This window comes from Anabas testudineus, chromosome 23 (genome assembly GCF_900324465.2).
Source record: "Anabas testudineus chromosome 23, fAnaTes1.2, whole genome shotgun sequence".
Lineage (NCBI taxonomy): Eukaryota > Metazoa > Chordata > Actinopteri > Anabantiformes > Anabantidae > Anabas > Anabas testudineus.
In genome coordinates, this window is record NC_046631.1 from 13,657,678 (window position 1) to 13,684,457 (window position 26,780).

Here is a 26,780-nt window from a genome sequence, read left to right on the forward strand (position 1 = left end):
CTATAAGCCGAGAACATTTAAATTAACAGATAGATGTGAGATGGCTGTACTAGAACTCTACTAGAGTGCTACTTCCTGTCATGCCTTTTATTTGAGAACCCCTTTTTTTTTACCTTGTTAATTTGTTTCAAGCCTTGCTTCTTCAAACACAAAACAGACCATAACATTAGTGCACTTCAGTAAAAAATGATTACTCCACATGTGGCTTAGAGCTAAATTTGAAGTTATTATGAGTTTTTACGTTCAAAGTGTATTTCTAAATCAAGGCTCCATCAAAGCGTCGCAAACCCACTGATATTTTACAAACTGCTGAGTTTTTGATTGTGAAAAAACATAAAGCTGTTCTTTAATTTCAAGCAGAAACAGTTTGGATGTTGTGGAGCGCTAATGAGTCTGAATTAGCCCTCTAAGTGCTGTGATCAGAGGACACTGGGTCCATGTAGTGTTATTTATAGCTCTGTTCATGGATCAACATACACCAGACCATTGGGAAGTCTGCCTTCTACTGTCTGCTGATTTAACATAGCAAACACAGCTACAATTTAACTTGAGCATTTCTAGTTCTCTGGTTTAACTCTTTAGATGGGAGTTTAAAGAAGCTGAAGGTATTTAGCATTAATTAAATATATGTGTTTTATCTCTATGGGAGTTTTTACCTGAAAAGAACTGGTTAAAAAACATATTGAAAACAGATTTGAAAATTAAAGACATACACTATATGATGTACAGTAATATTTTCATGTCATAATTGTTTTTCATATAAGCGTTTTGAATGCCCACTGAACTTTAGGTACAGACTGATAATACTCTAAGAAAGCCCTGGAACAGAGACTAACAACAGCAGAACCCTGTAGTCTTTTGAAGATTTATTTAATCTTGTGGTTTATTAGCCCTAGACTTTAACACTCTTAATGTCATGACTTGATAGAAGAGCTGAGTACGTGAGAAAGTGTTGTGCTTAGTTCAGACATGTCTGAAATAACAGCAGGACATAGTTTTTTTTAGACACTTAGCTATAAAATTTTAATAGTTACTGTAGAAGAGTGCAAGTTGTATAGATATGACCTAAATCAAGGTATAGGTAGATATAAGTACCAGCGCTGCCATGACTGTAGTTTTGTGGCATGTTTTTTTTCTGTGATTAGTCAAAGAGTGACTATATTCTGTCTAATTCATAGTTTATATTTTATTCTGGGAATCCATTGATACAAGATTAGATGATTTACAAGTTAACAAAAGAGCAAATACATGTTATAATGCCTCTTTATGCAACAGCTCCTCTGGCTGCAAGACCTTATGTCTTTAAGGTTCACTTCCCTCCATCCTACTCTGTTCTGATTGGCCAGCTTGTAGAAGTCTTCCTGTGGTCCAACCTATGCCCAACCACAGCAACATCCTTCAACAACCTAGCTGAAAATCCTGCTGCTTACTGGGGCAGCTAGTGAAAACATCTATGAAGTGCCATGAACAAATAAAAACTGTCTGTTATTGGCCTGTAACTGTATCCAAAGTTGTTTCCTGGTTTCATTAAAATAAACAAAAGTAAACATTTTCCATCACAACTGGGAAAAATCAAAAACACTTTCTGTGGGACATATCGATGACTCCCCACACTTGAACTAGCACTATCCATGTGCAGAGCAGTGGCAGCTAACCTGAGAGGGTGGGTAGAACAGTGTACTTAGGTGTAGGAGCCCAAAACAGATGGACAGTTATGGACTTTTACAGCGCTCGACATGAACTGATGAAAAAACTCAATGCAAACAAAGCAAACTCCCAGCCAGCATGCAAACACGTGTTCATCTCAAGCTTTGGGACTCTGACGATGTGTGACATGGGGACCAAACTTGGAACATGAAAAGCATAATAAGACCTCTTTCAGGAAGGTTTCAATCTCTTATAGCAACTGCTGTTGAGGAGCTGATTTAAGAAAATAAACTTCAGGAACATGCTTTCATTTTCCAAAAACACCAATGTAAAAAATGTTAAATAAAAGACTTAAGTCGAGTTACAGAAGATATTAGAATAGAGGCTAGCCCAGATTTGATATAATGACTTCCATTAATCTTTTAGATTCCTTCTCTGTGAAGCCACGGTTTGTTTTGATGGTGATTTTGTCGGTGGGACGTTTTGAGGCTTACTGCTAGGTAATAACTGAATTGACAGCTTTAATCATCTAAATGTGTCTTTACTTTTTCACAGCACAGAAACCAGTTTAACCACATCAGTCACGCAAGAAATTACAAATAAGTCTGAAATCAAATTTCTTCAAAAGCAAAACCAGCAGAGAAACCAGCTGAATGACCAGTCAAGTGAGTCTTTCCCTTTATTCAGTCAGGTCTTTCATTCTATCTGACTGCATCTGTAAACTAGCATTGTGTTAGCAGTAGCTTAGAAGTGTTAGCCAAGGGCGGAGCTCGGAGGTTTGCGTAGCCACTGATAGAACTGCCGCCTGTAGAGGCGGTGCCAGCGCACGTTGCCCTCAACGATCTCTAGTGCCCGTGGTAAAGCAGGTCCCGCCCCCACACCACTGGACTGGATGAAGTCCTTTAACTGAGGAAAGAAAGGACGGAAGAGAGAGGAGGGCAGGGAAATAAAGAGGAGGATAGGGAGGAGGAGGAGGTGACAGAAAGTCATTAGAGTTTTGAAACCCCTCCACCCAGAATGAAAAGAAAGACAGAAGAAATGCAGCTCTGTGGTAGCTAAGAAAATTAAATACAAGCCCATAATATTCAGAGAGACACAGTTTAGTATATACTGTATGTACATTTTATCCTGGAGGTGGCTCTAGATTAGAAATCACTAAAAATGGGACCAGTAGTTGAGATGCAAATACATACAATGTCTGTCTGCCTACACATCGGGACATCTGCACAGAGATGATGGCACTACTACAGGATTACAGTGTCTTGTCCATGGACATGAAATTAGACATCATCAGATAATCTCTGTTCTTCTGGTTCAGGCTTTTCACCAGTTCTTACACCTGGCTTCAGGGATGTGCTCCCAGAGAGCATCACAACATCAGTGAGGTTGTGTTAAAGTATCTTAAAGACCTTACTGAAAACCAATGTCCTGCACATGTTTATCAGACGTCTACATGGCTATGTGCTTGATTGAATTAATCTGAGATCCATAAACATTGCTGATGGGACCACTAACTTACATTAACCCGTTTTATTCTAGCCCTAATCCTCAGGTAGTCAGCAATATCAAGATGAAAAGAAGGATTTCCTGTATAAATGAAGTCCAAATAAATAATTCAAAGAAGAACAAACCTAGAGTTGTTAATGACAAAGTGCTGTTTAATAGTTGGAAATCCAAAGAGAAATGTTCATAATTAGAAGTAAGAATTTCAAGTGTTTAAAGGACAGTGATTAAATACAAGGTTTCTAGCGTGGTGAGAAACTTTCTCTGTGGAAAGACAAACTTTGTTGAAGCCAGAGAATTAGTTAGATTTTTTCTTTAAGGTGAGGACTGAAGGAGAAACTTAGTACAGTTCAGAGTTTGACAGATTCACTGGAGCGCAGGAGAGAAGCCATGCTTTCAACTCTTTTTAATACAGTTCGGATTGTTAACTCTGCTCTCCTCTGCTCTCCTTTATTTGCCCTCCTTACTCCTCCTGCTTACTTCTTTTTTATCCTACAATTTTAGTTTCTATTTTCTTTACACTTTCTACTTTTTAACTCTGCTCCTTCTTCTCATCGACCCTCTGTAAGTCACCTCGAGACACTTTCATTCAGGTTTGCTCAGTTGTGGGTGGAAGAGAACTTTACTTTCCTCTAAAAAAACCTTTTTAGGTAAAGCAAACGAAAACGATCCCGGTTCTTTCTATGCAGGAACTTTAATTCATGGTGATTTTTGTTCTCACCAACACTGAAACCCACACAGAGGCTGTTTTTTCATTTTGTTACCATAACAACAGCAAAGTTGAGTAGCACAGACTTCAAACCAAATAGTTTTTCATAGAAAGCAACAAAGAGATAATGTTTTATTCAGAAACACCTACAGACATTTCTTTTGTTTGTAGAGATTTTGATCAGGTGAACATTAGGAGGTTGGATTCAAAACAAGCACTGATTTGGTACAATGCTGTTTTATTTGGCCTCTTATTTGTTCACTTACTTTCACTTCATTTCCACTATCTCTACTTCAAAAGCATCTTTTCAGAAAACCATTATATCGTACTATATAAGTGTAAAAACATCTGAGAATGGGTAAAGAGCTCATGTACATGTGTTTCCTTTAGGTGACCAAACAGAGTTACAGGTCACTGAAGGACCTTAATAAAAAGTGTGTGTGTGATTTTGTGTATTTACCTCACTGAGTTCTTTCTCTGTGTTCAGGAACTCTGTGACTCCGCTGATGAGTTTTGAATTCATGAACAACGCTTCACCATAGCTGTGCAGAGACAGTGACAGACACAGTTAGTGTTTCAGTTCCTCGTTGTCTAATTATTTTGGTTTCCACACTTCAACGTGTCCAAATCCTCCAACGACTGATTCTCACCGTGCATTCAGGACGTCCCATTTTTCTCTGAAGTATTTCCAGGCCAGATTCCGACCCTGAGGGTTTCTGCCAACGTGGATGATGACATCAATGACATCCTGCTCTGGGACCAGGTCTGAGGTCAGAGACAGGTTCAGTAACCTGGGAGATGCAGACACAGTGTTCACTGACCATGAAGTAATTAAGTGAGTTGAAGATGGTTGTTCTGTTTAAATGGAAACAGTAACTGTAGACTGTATGTTTCTTCTATAAGATCCTAAATGGAGCCACAACCAATTATTCTACTTTGTGCAAATCATGTTAGAATTATCCTAAAACTAAACTATGTGTTCTCCAAACATTGATGCAACTTCTCCTACAGCTTATTAGTGTAAAATATTACCATGAATCCAATACTAACAAAAAACAAACCTGCTGGGTTTTTCTGTTTCAAATCGTGTTTAGATTTAGGCACAAAAGGTGAAGTCATCTAATGGAAATTGACATTTAGTAGTTTGATTTGTTGTTAGGAGTCTTTCTGAAGGGTGTTCCTGTCAAACCGAAGACAACACTTTAGTGAGCTGCACTAATCTAATTACTGTCAGCTTGTCAGGGATGGAGGGAATTTGGGGATTTACAGAAACCTAGTGATCACACAAAGAGTTTGGCTGCAGAATCCTGAGAATTTGTGTAAACACATTAATCCTAAGTTTGAAAGCTTTTTTTTTCAGGATGTGAGACTGAACAAGACAGAGACAGACCAAAGGGAGTTTAACAAAAGTGCTGATGTTCACTCATCCAACCGGTGTTCAGACTTCAGCTTCATCTTTCTTTACTTTGTCTTTTCGTTTCTTTATTTCTGTCGCACAGTGTGTGTGTGTGTGTGTGTTAGTTGGTTGTTTGTAGCTACCGTCTTTTCATTAAACCCCCGAATCAATTTTCTCTTTTCCCACAATCCCTCTGTGCTGAAACTGTTTCCTGTGTGACCAATCAGTGGGTTTCTGTGCTGAGGTTTTTGATTGTGTGTGTGTGTGTGTGTGTGTGTGTTTGTGTGTGATAGCTGCTATCTGAACATGCAGTACTACCTCTCTGATTGCAGAACAGTTTACTGTGGCTGCAAAATCAATACCTCACCGACACACACACACACACACACACACACACTGATCTGCCTCAGAGTACAGTTGTGTGAGTGTGTGATATCCCTCCTCACTATTCTCATTGACAGATAGCAGCAGTTAGCTGGTGATAAAACACACTACACATTTACTGTAAAAGCAGACGCCGAGGGCTGGATTTATGTACATGTAAGGACTCGGACAGATTTTCATTCAGCTTGCACGCCGTTTGTTTTTCAGTGCAGCATGAAAATCAGCTCACAGACTGGAGACTTGCTGCAATTAAGAACAAAACCATCAGAGTCAGCATTTAGATTTCATTTTTGGTGAGGTGTTATTGTCATATGGTAATGCAGCTGAGGCCAGAGGCTGTTTGTAAAATGCCCTTGTGCTACTTTTAAAACATCTTGAGCAAAAATAAACAGTTTGAGATATACCTGCTTTTAAAGCTGCAAAAATCAACATGTTTATATTATCAGTGGAAATATTGATGATGTGCAATGTAAAAGAAAAGGGTTATAGTGATGAACCCACAGAGAACCATCACCCAGCCCTAAAGTTCCCTTCAGCTCTGTGGAGTGTTTTGAATGTGTCAACTCGTTGCTTTGGTTTTACGACTCACAACTTTACTGTCTTGGTTCAGTCTCACAGCTCTTATTAATCTTGTTACCAGCAGCAGCAGCAGCCACAGAAAACACACTGTACACTCGATGTTTAGGAGCAAACAGCAGCCAAACATTTAGTAATTTGCTGGTGAACACACTGGAGCATTGAGCAGATAAGGAGCCAGGTGATTTCCAGGTGTGAGCTGGTGGAGACCAAACACCGAGCTTTAAAGCTTTGTTTGGCTTCTTCTTACTTTCCCCAGGTTCACATGAACTACAGAAGATCCCTGTGCCAAGAATCTGTCTTAGATTCTCAGTGGTTTCAATGGGATTGGCAACACTTCACAAGTACAGAGAGGTTTCTAGTTCTGTGTTTAAATGTCCCCGACACTCAAACAGAAACTGTCATCTGTACCTGTTGAGGAGGAAGGTATTGTCCGAGCAGGTCAGAGCCTCCAGGAGAATCTTCTTTTCTGAAACAGCGTTGGATGAGTGAAACTTCATCCAGATGAACTCCCACACGTCTTCGTCCATCAGACTGACACCAGTGCAGTAAACTATGTCTCTGATGTTGGGAGGAATCCTGCAAAGACACAGCATGAAGCCATCAGACAGACCTAAAGTCAGTCTGCAGTAATAGACTTTTCCAATGCGGCAAAATTAAAGTGTGTGCTATATTTCAGGCATGGTAATAAGTTTTTCATTTGACTTCTCTGCAGTAAAAGCAGCAGAGACGAGGCAACGTGAGAGAAAACCAGGAAAGGTAATAAAACTGAAAACCCTGATAAGACACGTCTGTGGGATTAACAAGGACTCTCTCTGGATGCTAAGTGAGAAATTCTGACTCCATTAAGAGAGAGAGCTCCATTAAAATCATCTCTTCACTTCTCCTGTGAAACCTGGACTTTAAATGCAGGGAAGAAGACGCACTTAGACACTTTCTCACTAACTGAAAATGCAAAAGGCCAATAAGTCCAGGTGGCATGTAGACTCACTTATTGTGTTGTCAAATGTTTTGACTTTTACTGAAGTGCTGACACAGAAATACACCTAGTGTCAGACTTGAAGGACACAAAGTTAGAACAACATTTAGACTCTTACTGAAAATTAACCAAATGAGACAAATACTCATGGAGCTAAAGCAAAGTGTTTTACACACCAGCTTGTGTATGTATGGTACTGAGACACACACACACACACACACACACACACACACACATACATACATACATCTCTTGCCCCAGCTGGTCACTGGCCTGAATCACCATCAGAGCAAAAAAGTCAACATTTCCTTCTCACATACATTTTGTTAAAGTTTTTGTGTTCTTGACCTAAACTGTCCATCAAACACTTACATTATTTGTCAGGACACAGTGAAATCAGCTGGCTGCAAAATTATATATTTTACTGCCACCCTGTGTGTGTGTGTGTGTTTGTAGGCGTGTGTGTGCAGAGTGAGTGATGCAGGGACAATTACATCATTCACCGACCTGGGAAATCATTTTAGAGATGCTCCACTTAAGAGCAAGCGTCTGCACAAACACACACGGGTGCACACACACAGGCTAACTTCCACATTACTGCCGACTGTGGCCTTAAAGCCCTTCTCAGACGACATCTGCCAAACACTTTGCACTTGAGCATGTGTATTTAACCAGATAACATGATATTTAAGCCACTAGCAGACTATTTATCCTGTAAAACACAACATATTACTGCAACTCTAACTACTTTATGACTTGTACTTCTACAGTCACTGAGTTTTTATTTATTAAAAAATAACAGTAATATGAGTTTTTCTCTACAGAATATAAAATGGAGGAGCCGAGTGTCTGGAATCTTCCAGATGGCTCTGATCCCATTAACGAACACACTCACTGTGTATGTGTGTATGAGTGTGCATTTTAACAGTCTGTAGAGGATGTTTTATATCCTAAAGCTCCATCTTTCTCCTAAAATATCTCTCTCCGCCCATTCTTCGTCTGCATCAAACTCCCAGTCTGACAGTAAACATGTCTCTCTACCATCTGCTCTGTTGGTCTGTCCATATGTCTGTCTGTCTGTCTGACTCTGCAGACTAAATGTCACCATGAATTAAAAAAAAGTCACTCTGCCAGACCTGATAAAACATTTAAAGTACCCAACAGAGCAGCGTGAGCTCACTCAGATAGTTAAAACGGGACAAAAGGTGACGGCTCTGCTGTTACTGCGAACGCTGCAGATACTGTTAACTCTAAAATCACATGGCAGAGCTTAAGAAATGAGGTGTACCACTGACGCACATTCAGTCCAACCTCCACCAAACTTACTTTGCTACTCGCCTGCACAAACTTTTTGATCTTCCTGCAGATGCTTGGAGTTCTCAGATGATTTTAAATTGTCTCGCACACACAGCCTTTGTAACATGTTCAGGTCAGGGGACTGTGAGGGTTGTTCCTGAAGCTTCAGCTTGTGGCGTCTTGTTCGAATCTTCGTATTCTCTGCACTTTGCTGCTTCATGGTAACCAAGAAATCAGCTGCGCCCAAATCAAAATCAGTGTAACTGGATGGTTTTCTAAATCTCACATGGGTTTCTGTAAAGCTCAGACCATATGGTGTGTTACTGTCATCAAAAGAGAGGAAAATAAAGCCAGAAAAATAACTACTCATGTCCGCTGTGAATAGCAAGTGTAGGCTGAGTGTTTCACTGTGGGAGGATGCTGTTCCTTCCTTCTTGTTCTTGTGAGAAAATATATCTCAACTAAACTGATGATTTGAATCAATGAAAAGTGTCAAGTCATCGTTGTCATTGCGTCTTCCAACTTTCCTTTGGTCCTTTTTGCACAATACAACACCACAAATCATGATAAATAGTTCTTATAGTTTCTGCAGTTGTACTGAAACTGTTCAGGAATCCACACTCGCTTCCTGTGAATTCTCCAGACAATGTGTTTCTGTATTTACACATTGGCTGAATCGGACATTAGAGTTTGAACTACTGAAGCTGGTAGAGTGAGGTCTGTTTAAGGTCTGAACTGACTGACTCGGACATTTGCGTTCTCGCATACAGCTCCTCCACCTGATGTCTAGAGAAGTTCAGGGTCTGACAAACGGCTAAAGACTATTGAAGACCGTGTGTTCATTTTGGACAATTCCATGTGGCATGATAGAAGTAATATCCAGTGTTCATTATCAGTGCACTAAGGAGCATACCCTATTCATGGTGAGGTGGATGTGGAGATCATGATGGTGAATGTTCTTTTCATTAAGTAGTCAAAGTGTTCCCCAAACCTAAATCCCTGAAGTTATTACAAGTCAGCCTGAGGGGAACGTGAATGTCTGAACCAAATTTTCTGACAATCCATCCAATATTAGCAGAGATCGTTCTGTTCTATTGGATAGATTGCCACATCTAAAAAGCACAACTTACAGCCTCACAGTGGAGGAAGCCAGCAAAGTCGGTCCGAGAACAATAAGTGTACTAACTTTTCATGGCAGTCCAGTCGGTGCAGTAGTGTCTCAGAGATCAGTTTGGGCCAGTGGTGCCGTTCCAAGACCTTCATTAGTTCAGTACTATTCTATACAGTACACTGCATAATCCCCGATACACAGCAAACCTATGCCCAGATATTATTTCAGCACAAAGTACTGAACACAATGCACAGAAAGTGGAAAGAACAGGGGGTTAATGGAGTCCCAGCAGCTTATTGTGGCCCCAGGACCCCCTACTAGGGTAATCCAGCTACAGCTGCAGCCACACTAAGATAAATTTGAAAACTGATCTTTTTGATCCATTTAGACGGTTAATTTACAGTGAAGCCCCAGCGGGACGCGTTTAATATTCCAAGGGGATGTAGGTGCTAAAATATTAGCTGTTCTCCACAGTGATTACGCTCATTGTTCTGGAGGGATTTTATTCAGCGTCACATTACGGGAGGTAGCGTCTAACAGTTTTTTATGTGGGAGATGCAGGTGTGACATACAGTAGGTCACTTATTTCCAGCAAAGGTTTGTCTCTTTTGTTGTCATAGTTCCATTGTTCCAGAGACACCCAGGATTCATTTCCACATAATTACAAGAGTAATACATGTACAGATGGGATTAAAATAACTGAATAGAGGATGCAAAATAATAATAATAATAGTAAAAAAAACACCCTGGAGTGATTAATCCTGTATAAATGTACATTTATCCAGTACTCTTCAGCTGTTAATATGGAGGGTTTCCAAGCTGCTTCCTAAATTAAAAAACAAACAAACAAACAAAAAGGAAAATGGAGCTTTTCCAAAGCGCTGCCATATGGTTGTCATGCGAGGTGCTCCCTCGCTGCTCCTTCTGTTTACAACTAAATTTGATTGCAGACTGAATCTGACTGCAGAACCTGGATGCTGAAAAGGTCATGAAAGGTAGTGACTCCAGGAATATTTACTTTTGGAAACTGGACTTTCAGAAACATGGATGTGACACCACTTCTCCTCAGAGCTTCTTCTCTGAGAGACCATTCATAAAATCGCCTGGATGGAGCCTGAAGTAGTGTTTAATTTAGTGTTTTTTTAATTTACGCATGGCTTTTATCAGGTCCCCGCTGCCCCGTACAGAGCACCAACATCTGCATCTATTTAATTTACTGTCTGAAATCTAATTTTGCAGATCTCGTTAAGGACCCAGACGGAGCAAACAAGCCAGCAGCACATGAAAGAGAAAAGCTCTGAGGCAGACAGGAAGAGAGAGAGAAAGGAGAAGAATGAATGGTAGAACGAAGCAGATGGATGGCAGATATGTGTTATGCCACTTAAACATTTTGGAATTATACATTATATCTGGCAGATGTTTGAATTTCCTCCTACACTGACCGTGTCTGTGCATGTGGTCAACTCAGCCTCTGACTGAACTGAATTCTCAGGGTACTTCAGTCCTCTGTCATTTCCCTCAGTTCCCCAGTCAGTCTCATTCAGTCTACAGTCTCATTACAATTATGAATAATTTTCAATTTGCATAGATGTGTCTTATGTCTCACATAATTTCCTGCTGCTGTGGGGAAAATTCTCTACTGACCAAATCTTTCCTTTCCTCTTTATTCAGTCACCCCACGTCTGCACAGAGATGGTGCTGTGGTCACAGAATGAGCTGAAAAAGTTGACGAAACCCTGAAAGCAAGTGGCAAAAAGCTGTGCACATTCATACCCCCCCTTCTTTTGCAGGGCTGCTGCCACTCTTGGCAGTATGAATGCCATTGTGCTTACGCCGAAAACAATGGGACAACCTCTCACAGTCTGAAATCACCTCAAGACTTTCAATTTTTTCCAGCTGCAATATGCCATCAAAAGAAATATTCTATTTGCTATGTGCATTACTTGATAACATGATTTCCACTGCTCCCTGTAGCTCTTAAAGCCCAAAGGTTACAGGAAACCGATCAGCTGTTCCCCCTGCACACAGTGTGTGTGTATTCATACCTGTTCTTGTTGCTGGAGATCCAGTCGGAGATGTAGGCGACAGCTTGTCGGTGGCACTGTTTGTTTCCGAAGCTACAAGCTAGCATGATGAGCTCTCTCTGTAACTCCCTGCAGAGACAGACACACGTGAACAACATTTTCTTTAGCATCTGAGCCAAAGTCAGAGGAAAAGATAGATGTTAGTTTCATCTTTAGTAATAGTAAGAGAAACACGCTGTAGGTCCAAGATGTGTTTCTTTGCTCATAAACACTGGAAACGGCAAGTTCCAAACGAAACCTGCCAACAACTCTAAAACTGACTGATTTCCACTTTATATCACATGTTGTGGTGTAGAAATGATTTTAGGAGAAGTCAGTAATGCAACTCAGCTTAACCCCCTGATGCTGCCAGCAGTCCATCTATACGTGTGTGTGAAGGTGTGTTGCATACTCAGTCTGGTAGGACGCCTGCAGGACGTTCCCCTCGTTGCCAAGATGGCCGTTTGTGGGCCAACCCATCTGATGGTACCGAGATGCAACCTGTTTCAGCACATAGTCCTAGTGACACAGACACACACCATTAAGTGTTAATTAACGGAAACCCAGCTGTCAGTGCTGAAGAGACCACTTATTCTGCTGACATTGAGAAGCTATTGACTGACTGATTGATTGACTGACTGACTGAATCAGATAGTGATTGACTGATTAGTTGTTTACACTGAACAGGCTGTATTCATCTGTGCGGTCCAGCAGTTTATCCAGCTGGTAGAGCGCTCGGCTGGCAGCGTGCCACGGCAGGAAGGACGTCTCCTCTGGCAGGTAGCCAATCAGCTGCAGGGGAACGCCTTGTGGGAGGTACCCCGCCCTGAGAGAGACGAGAGGAGAGGAGGAAAATAGGACACTCAAACTCATATCAACATCAACTCCAACTGGTTGAAAACTGCTGGAAAACAGATAAACAAGTATTCAAACGACCCAGTTTAAGGCAGAAATATCTTCACAACGACAGGTTTTCACTAGATAACACTGAGCCTCCGTAAGCTGCTGGTTATACTGGACTACATCAGGCTGCAGCAGCACAATGTTTTTATGTATTTAGTGGTAATAAAGTAAATCCACAATGACTCCTGCTTGATTTTGGTACATAACACGCTGCATCATCTTTTGACAGATATAAACAGAGACACAGGTGCATTCATCGTGTACTTTAATCTGCATATGTAAACATTTTGGCAGAAAGCATAAGTGAACTAAACTCTTCACATTTAGTGCTGTAATGTATGTTTTCCTTGTACTTTATTAGTGTACAGAAGAGCATTCTGGGACACGAATTCAGTTTGAAGCCAGATTTGATGTAGATGTAACAGCCAGTCTCTGAGGTGTGTGTGTGTGTGTGTGTGTGTCTATGAATAAACTACAATATGAACACATTAAGAAAAACTTGGCCTCTAAATGCCACCGGAGCTATTTAGCAGGCCGGGTTACATCCACCGCCTCATGAATATTAACAAGCTTCCTTTGTGCATTCATTAACATTCATGATGTTTTGGGGGGGCATTCACCTGTATCCTGCATCAACCTTCAGCCCCGCCCACAGCTCATGAATATTAATGAGACAAGGCGGTCGAGGACAGAAAGTTAACTCAGAGAGGTAACGTTAGTTTTATTGGTTTCATAGCGATTATGGATTTTCTCAGAGACTGAAGAGTAAAGTGGTCGATGCAAACTAATTTATGACTTCACATGGAGGAGGTGAAGGATTTAATGTTCTCTAACTGAAATGTTTTTTTTTTTATTTACAGACAGACGCAGACAGGTCGACAGAGAGACAGATCTCCTCAGAAAGTTAATCTGTTTGAGATAAGACTCCAAGTCTTGAGCAGCCAGCAGAGGAGCTCTAATTTTCAAACCATCATATTTCCATAATCTGCCTCTGATCCAACCTGACTAACCTCTCCACATTCATCTCCGTTCCCATCATGCACCTGGCCTCTGGGACATTACCATAATCCATCCAGCCAGCAGAGACGTCCTGTTTACAGCGCTCTGAAACACTGATGGGACTCAACATGAAGGCAGTGGGAGAAATGGTGGTCACCATGGCAACAGCATCCAGCATTGATCCGTTTGCCTGTTTTTCTGTGCGTCATTGTTTTACATTTTTCCCCAAACATCATCCATCACCTGATCATCCATCATCTAGCAGATGCAAACTGTCACATCACACAATGGGATCTACGGTCAAGGTAACAGCCGTGGAAATAACACCTTCTGTGGAGGTTTCTGTCTTTTTATTTCATTTTACACAAACATGTTCTTCTGTTTTTCAAAATTATTAACAGACAGCAACAATAAACAGCATGCTCACAGCAGCTTGATCTACAGTAAGCTGCATAACACTGTAAAATAATCTTCACCTTATTTCCAGTCAACAAGTCGAGTCGAGACAAAGGTGCATTCGGCAGTTTTAAATACTCTGCAGTCCATTATTTACATATTAGACTATTTTAAAAGTGCCAATTTTTCGAGATACTAAGAAATAAAACTATAAAATTCATAAAACTTATAAAACTGAAATCTGGGAATATGCAACGTCAACAGTTTGACTTTTTGGGGAAACATACATATCGACTTTCCTGCTGAGACTTAATATAAAGATAGAGCCAACAAACGCCTAGTTTAGCTTAGCAAAAAGAATGGAAAGCAGTGAAAACAACTGGCTGGTCTCTGGTTCACATTACATATACGTTACTGTTTTAAAATGTTTAGTGTCTGGTTATTTCTTGACTCAGGCCAGTGGAGTCTCACCGATTACTTTCAACTTCACAGTGATGAAAAGACTGTAGATTTTTAGTTTTCCCTTTCAGTTACAGCTTCTGTGTGTCTCTCTCCCAGTGTTGTCTTAACAAGATCATTAACTCGTTAACATTGTTAAAGGACCGTTAATTGTTTGTCCATTAGCCATTAGCAACGCTCACTGGAGAGCCAACGAGGAACTGCTACGGTCACATGCACACAGAGAAGGAGAGGCCACATCCATCACAGTTTAAGCGCACACTCAGAGACAAAGCCATTTATTACTGCTAAACTAGCTATACACACACACACACACACACACACACACACACACACACACACACACACACACACACACACACACACACACACACACACACAGTCCTGCTGTCACCAATCAGCTTTTAGTGCCGTGTGGATTGCTCAGGTTTCAGCCAGCTAAACTGTAACCAGAGGAAGAATCAGCAGTACTGAAATTAATTCTGTCAAAGTGTAATGAATTCAATAAGGAGCCCAGAGAAAAATGCTGAAACAACATCCCTGTAAATAAGAAAGACTTCTTGCTGCATTTTTTTTTGTCACTTAAATCAGCTTGGCTAGCAGCTTCTCCCCAGTTACTGTTTGTGCTAAGATTGGCTAAACACCAACAAAGCTCTGAATTTACTAAAGATGCTGTCAAAGGTCAACACGGATATTCCAGATGTTAGTAAAGTAGTGACATGGCTACAATAAAAAGTTCACATTCATAGCCATTTAAAAAAAATGAAAACATCATGTATTTAATTGGGTGTTCCTGTGGTCAATCTGACAAAGCCTGGGCTCATCCAGGACAGTTCACGGCTGTGTGTGACTCAAAGCACCAAAAAAAGTCTCTGTTCCTGCCACCATGATGGAGTTTGCCTTGTGCATGGATTATGCACCAGTTTGTGACATGTCCCTGCTTGGACCGCTGCCGGTAGGTGCATCTGTTGCTATAGTGACAGATGCCGGCTAAAGTAAGAAGCATGTTTTGCTGTCAGTGCGAATATTAATAGATCTGTAGTTCTCTCTCTTTTTCTCTACAGATGGAAACCTCCTGCTGAGCTCCTAACTCATCAACACATGCACACACCCTCGAACAGAAGATGACAGCAGTGTTATCTCTAGCTGTTGCTCATTCAACATGACAGAGGACAGATGGCTGAGAGAGTGAGAGATACAGAAAGAGAACGGAAGGGGGTAGATTGAGTTATAGGGTCGGTGTCACAGCAGATTTTGGTTACAGTGCTCAAAAAGCTTCAGGCTAAAGCATCGCTAAGACTCACTCCTCTACCTCTATCTCTCCCTCATTCATCAGAGCTTCCGTCTGGTGCTGGTTGTTTTTGAATTTAATATTTTTAATACAGGTGGTTTATTGTAAATACAGAAGCATGGACAATCAACTCACAGAGTCATGTGTGACTTTAAAATGGCCGTTCGCCATTAACAGGGTAATTCCACGTAGACTTTGAGATCAGTGAGAAAAGGGAAAAAGGGAGTTTTTTAAAAACTTAATTAGTTTATAAGAACTGAAGGAGTGAAAGGAGTGAAACTCGTACGAGTTCCTGGTACGAAAATCGTACCAGGAACTGGTCTACTCAAAAACTAAACTAAGAACTAAACTTTTTTAACACGTCACTGACTAATTAAGTAGGAGGTGTAAAAATCTGGCAGTTAGGTGGATAATGGATGAGAAAAGTCCCCCTATTAGTGACTGTATGCATGAGAAGTAATGATGTAAATAACCTTTTATTTTAACAGTTGACACTGAATTAAAAAGTATAAAAGTTGCTTTTAACCCCCGTAGAAACGTCCTTTTTTCCTCCCAACAAAATACTGGTTGAAACCCGAAGGTCCAGAATCCACAGCAGAAATTGAATGGAAAGCTGCAGGTAGTGCATGTTAAAGGAGAGCACGCAAACATCACACAGAAATGAGGAGGACTCATGAAAACTTTCTACTGCAAGGTAACACACTTGGTAATCCCTAAGTGTGTTTGTGGAGAGTGGAGGAATCCGCTTCTGGCAAAACTCTAGCAACTGTCTTATAAGCATTAGCTAACCATTAAACTCAGGTGTGTGCTTGAGGACCCAACTGCCACTAGTCAAGAGAACCTCACCTGGCCAGGTTAAAGGCATCGTCAATAAGTCCCGCCCTGTTCCCGACGGAGATGATCTAAAAGAGAGCGACAGTTGGAGAATAAGTGAAAAATGAAAATGAAAAAGTCCTGAACAGAAAAGGAGACAACAGACTGGTGAACCCTTTTACCTGAGGGTTGTTGTGGAGCTGCTGAATGAGCAGTTTCCAGTTCTGGAGGTCATAGTTCACACGGAAGTAGCCTGTCTGGTTGATGTTTCCTAACAACCAGGTGTTTTCGTGCATCTGACCAATCCTGTGGGTCTCTGAGACAAAACAGAAAAGTGAGACCATCCGTTAATGTGAGGACAACTTCCTGTGAGCAGAACTGGTTCAACCAAAGTGATGAAAAACCAAGACATCCAATGAAGGACATCTCATATGCAGACGACACCACGCTGTCCTGTTGGTTTCCAGGCAGTATTGGAAAGGTTGCAGGAACCTGTGTAATTTTCCTAATGTGCTTTCTCATCTTTTAAAAGTGGGGATCAAACAAACAGGTTTTGAGGGACCAGTCCTAAGTGGAAACATGTGGGTTATTTAGTGAGTGTATGTAAAGAAATCCAGTCTGATATAAGGTCGACATTAATGTCAGATTGTTAAAATGTTCTGATGACTTCATACAGTAGAATGCAGGATTAGCACCGATTAAGTGTCATTCATGTCATAAATTACCATAATAACAATGTGGAAATGCTGTTAATGTCAGCAGCCAAGTCAGAATTTCAACTGGGTACATCATTATCGTGCTCATTTAAATATTTATGCCTGACTGTTTCTGCCCTATATTCCAACTCCTCTGTCATTTCACACTCAGCCACTCCCACATGTCCTTCAGTTACCTCACTTTCCCATCACCTGACTTTTGCCTGTCCACCTACTCCTACTCGCCTCTGACCACTCTCCTCCACAGTTTATTTTATATGTGTACAAAACACCATAAAATACTATTCCAGCTTTGTGCCACTCAGGATTTGACGGCTCCTGAATCCCTACTGTAAAGTAAAGTTTCAGCCATTTTAACATCCTGACTTGAGTTGTGTATTTGGATCCAACTGTTCATCGAACCTTACTGAGTAACTCAGGTTTGTCTCAAACACAGCATATCAAACTGGGCCTTAACAATATGAGACTAAAAAGGCAAATGAACACGCGATCTAGTCCTTATCCCTAAACTTTGGGCTTATTTATGAAGGTTATCACGCTACTTGGTGTTCATATGATCTACTCTGCATTCATACAAGTAAGGATGAAAGGAATCTACCATATGTAAAGAAAGAGAGAAGGCAACAACTCAACTAGTCCCAACTATAACAACAACTATATACACACTGTAGTTTATACATAGTTGTTGCTCTAGTTGTTGTGATATTGTGTCTTGCAGGACGTTTCAGGCTTTGAATAGCAGCCAGGTGAGGAAGACAAAGAATACAGTTGCTGACCCAGTCTGGCCCACTTCCTCAACTTCCTTCCCTCTAGTTGAAATTAAACAGTCTTGAACTTCAATACTGCCTCTCCTGTAAGTAGGTGAAGTTGTACCAGAACCCATATTCTAGATATGAGGTTATGTTGCTATCAAATATTAACAAATACAAGCAGAAAAGCTTTTTTATTTTCCAAGATAAGAACCTGTGCTCTCTGAACCTATCTCTCCATCTCTGAAAAGTCATTTTCATTCTCCAAAAATAGAAGCAATATGAACTCTATTCTCCAAAAACACACCAAGACCCAAATGTCTTATCCAAAAACAGAACCAGCATTAACTTTATTAAAAACAAGTGTTGCCCCCCCTAAAAACAGAGCATGAATTAATTATAACAGAAAGAACTGGCCTTATTCTTCAAAATGTAAAGCACAACAAGCTTTATTTTCCAAAATCAGAGTCAGAATTTGCCAAGAATGAACCTAGTTCTAGAAAAACTAAAGCACAATTTGTTTTATTTTCTAAAATTAGAGGAATAAAACTAATGCAATATGATCTCTACCCACTAAATACTAGAAACAATGAGAACAGGATTATGTTATTTGAACACAGTAACAGAACAAACATTCTTCTGTGTTATCAAAATGAGGTTTATTTCTAGTGCTGACCGACCTCTGAGCATAAAAAAATGCTCTGTGCACTTCCCTCAAAGAAATATACCTGTGAGGTCCAATTTTTCCATTAACTATGAGTCACACAGAGATAACGAGATCATTTATTTGTGATCGCATAATAGTTTAAAATAACCCAGGATAGCTGCTTGTTTTCTAAAGGCAACGAGATCATTAATTCCTTATGAGAAAAATACACTTAGAGATGTTCACTGAACGATAGAGCACACAGCAGGATTTTCTACTTTCACTACTTGAAGCAGTACCAGCAGCACCATACCTGTCTTGTTGTTAATCCAGATGAGGCTCTCTGAACAAACAGTAGATGCATTTCCCACAGCGACTGTCAATGGAACCTGCCACTGTAAACTACAGAGAGAGAGAGAGAGAGAGAGAGAGTGATATCAGTAATGGTCAGTGGAATTGGATTGGGTTTTATTGCCTCAGTTATCAGATAGACAGACATTAGGGAGAGAGAGCGATGGTCAGCGATGATCATTCAGCATCAGTCAGCTGGAAATGAAGCGAGCGACAGAGGGAGAGACAGAAAGTGAGAGTGTAATAGCTGCAGCAGTCAGAGAACATCAGTCAAGTGGAAGAGGCTCAGGGTTATTGTCTTCTGTAAAGAGTGAGAGAGGTTAAATGTGCTGTCCTCTCCAAACCATGTGTGTTTAGTTTTTTACATTTTTACATCATTAAAATAAATAAATTGTCCTTTGCTGCATGAGTGAAGTACCCAACCAATCAGACCCATAAGCATTTTAAAAACCAATTCAGTTATCTCAAAATGCCATCACCGCTGAGCTCAAACAAGGCTGTTTGTCTTAGTTCTTGAGAGGCTGACATTTAGAAGTGAATGGAGCAGCAAGATAGACAAAATGATGTGAGAGAAAATTAGTTCTGCAGAATACAAATAAATAAAAAAACATCTACCCATTAAAAAACAACACTACAAACAAACTTAGCAGCAACTGGAGCTGTAAGAACACAAAAAAAAAATGAAATAATCGGCAACTGTGTCCTGATAGCTGCCAAATCCAAGCACCAAAATCGAAATCATTGGATCCTAAACACGTTAAACATGTTAGAAATGTAGAAAGGTCTGAACTGTGCACGGTTGTAGGGTGTGGAAGAAAGGAACTGAAGTGAACCCAGAACCTCTGTAAACCCCGTTCAACATCTCACTAAGATACGTTTCAATATGGACACCAGCTGAATTTTAGCAGAAGCCCCATTTAAACTCTCAGTGCAGCTGCAACATGTGATCCACGTCTTGGATTGTAAGTAAAATCATTAGCTATTAGACTAACGGCTCTTTAGAAACCATTGGTTGTCTAATACTTTTTGTCAGTGACCAACAGACACTGTAAACACACACAGTCCCCATCAATGCATCAGCCCCTTTCAATCAGCTGTAGGCGATTAACTAATGACACTAATTAATTTAAGAGGCTTTAAAGTGAGACTTCTCTTTAATTCCAATATTAAAAAACCTCAGAGACTCAGCTTTTAATTGGACTCATTTTGGTCAAATTGATTCATATTTTAATTAAAGTGTTTTCTAATTACAGACGGCACACGACCAGCTTTACACACTACAATAAATTCAATCATCTAAGAAGAATGAGTGTGTGTGTGTGTGTGTGTATGTGTTTGTGTAGAGTAGGGGTCACTGCAACACAATCAGCCACAGAGAGACCCATTTACCAATCCCCCAACAGCCATCTGTCGCTGCCGGCAACAGCGGATCAATACAGCTGCCTAGCAACCAAATATTTGATCTGATATTTATATTAACGTGACTGACAGGAGTGGTTACACACACACACACACACACACACACACACACACACACACACACACTCAGGCAGCGTGACTGTGCTGATACATTCAAAAAGAACAAACTTTAAAAACTCTTCAGACAGCCCTTCACCTCTCTGTCTGCACCTCCTCTTCATCCATTAAAGAACACTTTAACCTCATTTACACTTGTTATATCAAGACTCTCAAATCCAGATAAAATCTCAAGTTAACCTTCAGAATCACACCTGTGATCACCTCTAACACCAGGATCAGAATCCATGATATCAGCCTGGTGATGACCCTACACAACAGATATGATATAAGCAGCAGTCACACCTGCTGCACGTCTTAAGCTCCATTTGAATTCATTTATCCAGAGTGGAGGAGGTGGGATGATTTTAACATTACCTGTCCTGGTCAATGATTTAAATCCCATCCAGGGTGCATTAATTTTCACGCTCCCTCTGTAATAATTACAGCTGCATTAATCTACTGAGCTTACTAGTCCCATCATTTAGATCCTGTTTGTTGCTCGTATACAAGGCTGCTCCTCAGTCTACGTGCAAAACCAATATGTGGTCATATTCTAAAAGATCATGACACGGTAAAAGACCTAACTACAGGAAGGTAGTGGTACAGTGGTCGTCTTTTGAGCTCTTTGTATTTCAGCTAATATTTACATTCTGGGAACTGTCCTGATTAAAAGTACACATGCTGAATTCACTATTAGCAGTTGCTGTTTGCAGTGAACCCATGGATGTGCAGACAATTGCCACTGAATTATTTAGACATTGAAGAAACCTTAAAAACAGCAAAATTCTTAGGCAAGTTCTGAAGCTGATTTTTCTGTGATTTATCTGCTTATATATTTAATTACTTTAGTCAAATAGAAAATAAGAAAACAGCACTTTCTGAAGAAATTGTCTTTAGAAAGTTAAAATCATAAATAACCTGGGTTATCACTGGGCCTCTTTGGACTAAAATAATCCATCACGGTCCTGTTTAGCATAAAAGCTCATTAAATCAAACACACGGCGGTGTCTGTTTACCTGTCAGGGTTTTCTTTATTCTCCAATTACAAAGACGAGCAGTGATGTGTTTAAATACAGTCTAAAGTCCTGTTTGATTTATTTTCAGTATCATTAGCTTGACTTTACTGTTAGCTCTTGCTGTCCTCTGGTTTCTCCTTGTCTCTCGTTCTGCCAATTCAGATTTTTTAAAAGCGTTTCTTTCCCTTGCTGTGTCAGCTGTTTGATGGTGGAAAATAAAAGACAAATTTGAAACGTCTCCTTCAAACAGCCAGAGAACAGGGAGAACAGAGGAGCAGAAAGTGTTTGATAAGAATAAACTGATTTCTAAAATGTCACCTTAACGCTTTAAGTTTAAAATGCAAACCAAATTCTCTTTAAGAGAGACGACTGCTGCTCAGACTTTTACAGTTCACTGGTTGTGCTCCTTGTGTTTAGGACGTGCCGCTGAGATCAGGATCTATTTTGCAGCAGAGAGAGACGACGTCACAAGATGGTTGAGTAACACGTCATGACAGTGTATAGTGACAGTAGTAGTATGTTGTATTGAGCATTAAAGCTACACACTCGGCTTCAGCTGGTCCTTCTTTGTGACATATCTGTCATCAACAACAGCGCTGATTTGTTTCCATGCGTCATTCTTCAGTTATGTCTCGTTACATGTGGTTCAGAGAATTAAAACAATGGAGAATACAGTTTCTTCTATGTATTCATTCAGTAAAGGGGAATAACAACTCGCTCACACTGTGTCAGAGACTATTGGCATATTATCTGACGTTTTGCTGTTGGGTTTTGAGCAAATAGTTTTGTACCTGTGAGAACCGAACCACAACGCTGTGCTGTATCTATTTCCATTAAGAGTAGTGAAGGAGTAGAGGGCGAAAAATCAAAGCTCGGAGTTCCTGTGAAATGCAAACATTTTGTCTGTTTTTGAACTTTAGGACCAGCTTTAAAATAAAAGGGGAACTCCAGAAATTTTACAAATCAAAGTCTATTTCCAGGAGCTGGAAGTAGAACTGTATATTTGTGACTCCTGAGGGACCTGTACCTGGGACTTCATATAAAACCATTAACAACAACACAAGTGAGAACAGAATATTATCAGCACCATTAGAGCCGTCAGACAGATCTTTAACTAACACAGCGAACTGTTTATTCTTGAGGAAACAAAGTCATCTCCATTCAGAACATTAGTGTCATTTAAAAAGTGTTAGACACACTGGATAGCATAGGTGTGATATTCACTGATAACGGTTGTCACAGCTGATTAGCTCCCAAGTGAAGAAATCCGTTTCCCTGCATGTAAAAAAAACAAAAAAACACCTAATCTAAATCAGGATTTTGTGCTTATGAACGCAGCTCCACAGATCAAACAGCGCTGTCAGACTCTGATTTGATCCACCTCTGCTGCTGTGTTCAGGCGTGACAACATATCAGCTAAAAGCACAACAACAGCTTCTTTCTACAGGTTTTGGTGAATGCACCGGGACCACAGAGTGTGTCTGAACGCAGCCTCCTGAGAATCAACAAGAGCAAAAGAAATAGTTCAACTCCACCTACTACAAACAGTTTGAGTTCATCAGCTGACAAGACCTTGGAAGCGGCTCTGAGCAGAGGAGCTCAAGTGAAACACAAAAGATTGGAGATGAAAGAAAGGAAAGAAGAACAGTAGGAAAGTCACACAAAATATAAAAGTAAAGAAACTCTCGGTGATAAACCGAGGAGGGCAGAGTGATCGTGAATGTCAGCTACAGTGCAAAAAACGTGACAGAATGAAATAAAAGAGCTGAGAAGAAATGAAGCAAACAACAGGTAAAACAAAAAGGAGGAAAGGGGCTGATGAAGTATTGATGGGAAGAGAAAGTGGGTCGATAAAACAGCGAACAGAATAAACTCCAGAGGTTGTGAAGGATGTGAATAAAACATAATATTAATCAAATATAAATGAAATATAAAAGATGTAAAGGTAGTGAAGAAAATCGGAAAAAGTGCTTTTTCAGTAGAAAATGCAGCGTGATCACCGAGAGGACAAACTTAGTGCTTACTAAGGTGTGAACAGTGTTTCAGGAGGATCCACTGTGTTGGTACAGGGTAAGAGTCTAAACGCCAGCTGGTGTCCCTCAGAGTCTGCGATGTTCGGAACAATAGTTCGGACGAGAAGTGGGGTTAAAAATCATCCCCAAGAGGTCAATAATCAGTCAATCATCGTCAATCTGTTCTGCTGACGTTTAGCAAATCTGAATCGGGTGAATTAGCTATGAAAATATATTTGGAATTAGTTTTTGTACAATGCAAACAACCCTCCACCTATCAACTTCCTGTTTGTCTGCCTACACGCTCACCGTATCCCATTGATAGAACACGTCAATCAATTCTGGTTTGTTCGATTCCTTCAGCTCTCGAATCCCTTTTCACTCAGTTTGGACACATCACAGCATAAAGAGCTGATGAGCCAAGACAAACAGGACACGAAGCCACCATCTGCCTAAAATACTCCAAATGGCATCATTACATTGTTATAATGAGAAATGATTTCACTCATTTAAAATTTGTTTTAAACAACAACTACACAAATTTGCAGCATTCAAATATTCACTTTACAGTGATGATGAATTGAAAATGTGAAGTAACAAATGTTTGGTTTGTTCTACTTAATAAATACCATTAATTAAAGCTGAACTGAACTCGTGACGACCAGGCACAAATTCAACTGACAGCTTTATCGACGCGCTTCACAATCTACTGTAGGTTCGTGTCCCACATGACACCAGAGCCAAACGGAGTCTCACCTGTTGTTGTTTCTGATTTCCTGTCCGTATAGGAAGTGCTCCTGGGCGACAGTGATGTAATGTGTAGGGAGTTGCTCGGATTGATCCTTGCTGATGGTGACAACAGGGTAACCCATTTGTAGAGTCCACCTGTCCATCATCTCTCCAATGTCGATGTCTCGTCCTTCTGAGCGCATGGCCTGAACCAAAAATACAACATACGAAAATAATCACCAATGACTAATATACACTAATTAATCAGTGATCATGCATATTATTAATGAGGTCATTATCGCTCTAAACACTCATCAATAACCTGGTAAGATTTTGTCCAGTGTTTGGTCAAAGTCAGTAAAGTAGAGAACTTGACTTGAGGTAATTAAAAATGTGGTGGGCTGGCTGCTAATGAAAGAGCAGCAAAGTGTAACGACTATCGAAGAGCTAATGAAGATTAATCTCAACTGATGATTTTCCAGAAGCTTCTCGTGTGCTGGACAAACAAGAAAACAAGCCTCTCCTTCACCTGTCACTCAGGTTACCATGGCAACCATACTTTCACCGTCTGTGTCATCCGTTCGATTTTAACGAGCGTCTCTCTGGACTTCATTAGAACGGCTTCGTTAAACAATTAACAGCTTCAGTCAGTCTCGCTGCTGTGTCCCTGAAGAGCCAAGTGTGGAACAGCTGCTGGTTTAAACACCTGTCGACTTTGCCAGAAAGACAGTCAGGTGAGACTTACCTGAGACAGTTTGCTCCACAGGTCATCTCTGGCTGCGTTGCTGTACATGTGACTCAGCAAATAATCCTGAAAAACAACAACAACAACAGGTTTGTTCACCAACGACCATCATGTATCCACTACTGTTTCAACATTCAGAGCATAACAACACGTTTGAGTTTAATGGAGCTAAAAACATTCACCGTCACTGATTTTATCTACCTTCCAGTGAGTTATTGGGCTCAGCACCAGAGCTGTTTGAATCACTAAACAATAGCAACATGTGGGAAATGATTCAGACTAAATATCATCATGCTTAAGTGGACATCGGTTGCCCAGATAAACATACAGTTGCTTCAGAAAGTATCCAGACACCTTCACATTTGCAAATATTACTGTGTTCTGTGCACAATTATAAGAAACAACACATTTAAAACAATTCATTAAAATGTGATCAACTTAAATCTCTCTTATATTCAGTAACATACATCTACTCGAGTTGTGTCTAACACTTGATACACGGCTCTGTATACAAGGTCACACAACTGAAACTGCATGTCAGGATTAAAACCAAGCTATAAAAGTCTAAGGAACTCTCTGTAGCCTCTGAAATAATATTTTGTGGTGAGACACAGATCAGGGCAAAGGTATCAAAGCATTTCTAAAGTTTTAACAGCTCCCAGGAGCACAGTGGCCTCAATATTAGTGAAAGACAGCAGACGAGCCAGGAACTCCTTCTAGATTTGGCTGTTCGGCCAAATGGAGTAATAGGAGATTGTCCATGTAAGATGTCTTCTTATCTACTGGCCACAGGTGAAATGCTGGGGTGGCACCTTCAGAGTGAGCAGGAAGCAGAACGTAATACCAAAAGTACACTGCAGAAATGAGGGTTTGTTAGGAGCACATAGGAGTCGTCGCATTACCTGGAAAATGCACTGCAGTATTCACACATGGGTTCAAGGGGAGCAGGTAAAATGTGTGTAATAGCTGATCCAACTAACGCTTGACATTTGGGCTCTCACATACTGTACAGGACCGCTGGGAAATGTCTGGATAAGTTCAAGGTTGCAGTAGATGTCTGAAACCAGTTCAGTTCAGACTTTCAGAAGTCCTCTGCAGAGATAAGACTACCTGCCAGAAGGACATCTACCTCATCAACACTCCATAAGTCATTTATTATTATTCGAGAGGTTAGATGGAAGCTGCAGCATGTTTGAAGTTTGCACTCTAAAGCATCTTAAAGCAGTGGGTGTTTACACTGGTGTTTAAAACTGTGGATTCAAGCCACAATGAGTTTAGTGCCTGTGTTGGGTCTAATGGGGTTTGAGCTCAATCTCTGCTGTGACTTCACCACTCCAGGTTATATTTTTTAAAGTAATGAACAAGGCGAAAACTGAAAAGCCCGCAGAGAGAGACCTCCCAGTTCAAGAGGGACTCGCAGCGGCTTTGTTTTCCAACCCGCAATTTGTCAGCAACTGTTGCGTCTGGTTTGAACCTTATCTGTTGCCAGTGCCGTTAGCAGAAACTCATTCCCACTGCAGAGGATTGGGGGTTATAAAAGCTTAGGGAGGTTTGTGGATGTTTCAGTTATAATAAAACAAGAAAAAGGCAGGAAAGTAGAACAAGATAACACAGAACACCTAGAGAGAATAAGCAGTAATCTGCTTCTCAGTGATAGAGGATATTCCTCTGTCCTCGGCAGGTGTGTGTGTGTGTGGATTTCTCACAGTCAGTCACTTGTGATGGTGTGTATGGAGGTTGATAAGGCAAGAAGAAGCTCTTTATTGGAACAAG

General features: G+C 40.5%; 1 protein-coding gene across 1 annotated transcript in view; it reads right to left on the minus strand.

The window, feature by feature from the left end:
• Positions 1 to 330: 330 nt before the first annotated feature.
• The window catches only part of LOC113163076 (thyrotropin-releasing hormone-degrading ectoenzyme), a 115,156-nt gene continuing 88,706 nt past the window's right edge, over positions 331 to 26,780 (minus strand). Inside the window, exons 9-20 of the mRNA XM_026361398.1 lie at positions 25,008 to 25,073; positions 24,290 to 24,468; positions 18,950 to 19,038; positions 16,708 to 16,841; positions 16,559 to 16,614; positions 12,343 to 12,490; positions 12,077 to 12,183; positions 11,647 to 11,754; positions 6,627 to 6,794; positions 4,510 to 4,650; positions 4,320 to 4,401; positions 331 to 2,553 (exon numbers count right to left, since the gene is read on the minus strand). Of these exons, the coding sequence (XP_026217183.1) occupies positions 2,401 to 2,553; positions 4,320 to 4,401; positions 4,510 to 4,650; positions 6,627 to 6,794; positions 11,647 to 11,754; positions 12,077 to 12,183; positions 12,343 to 12,490; positions 16,559 to 16,614; positions 16,708 to 16,841; positions 18,950 to 19,038; positions 24,290 to 24,468; positions 25,008 to 25,073 (1,431 nt within the window). The 3' untranslated portion in view covers positions 331 to 2,400. The remainder of the gene's footprint in view (positions 2,554 to 4,319; positions 4,402 to 4,509; positions 4,651 to 6,626; positions 6,795 to 11,646; positions 11,755 to 12,076; positions 12,184 to 12,342; positions 12,491 to 16,558; positions 16,615 to 16,707; positions 16,842 to 18,949; positions 19,039 to 24,289; positions 24,469 to 25,007; positions 25,074 to 26,780) is intronic.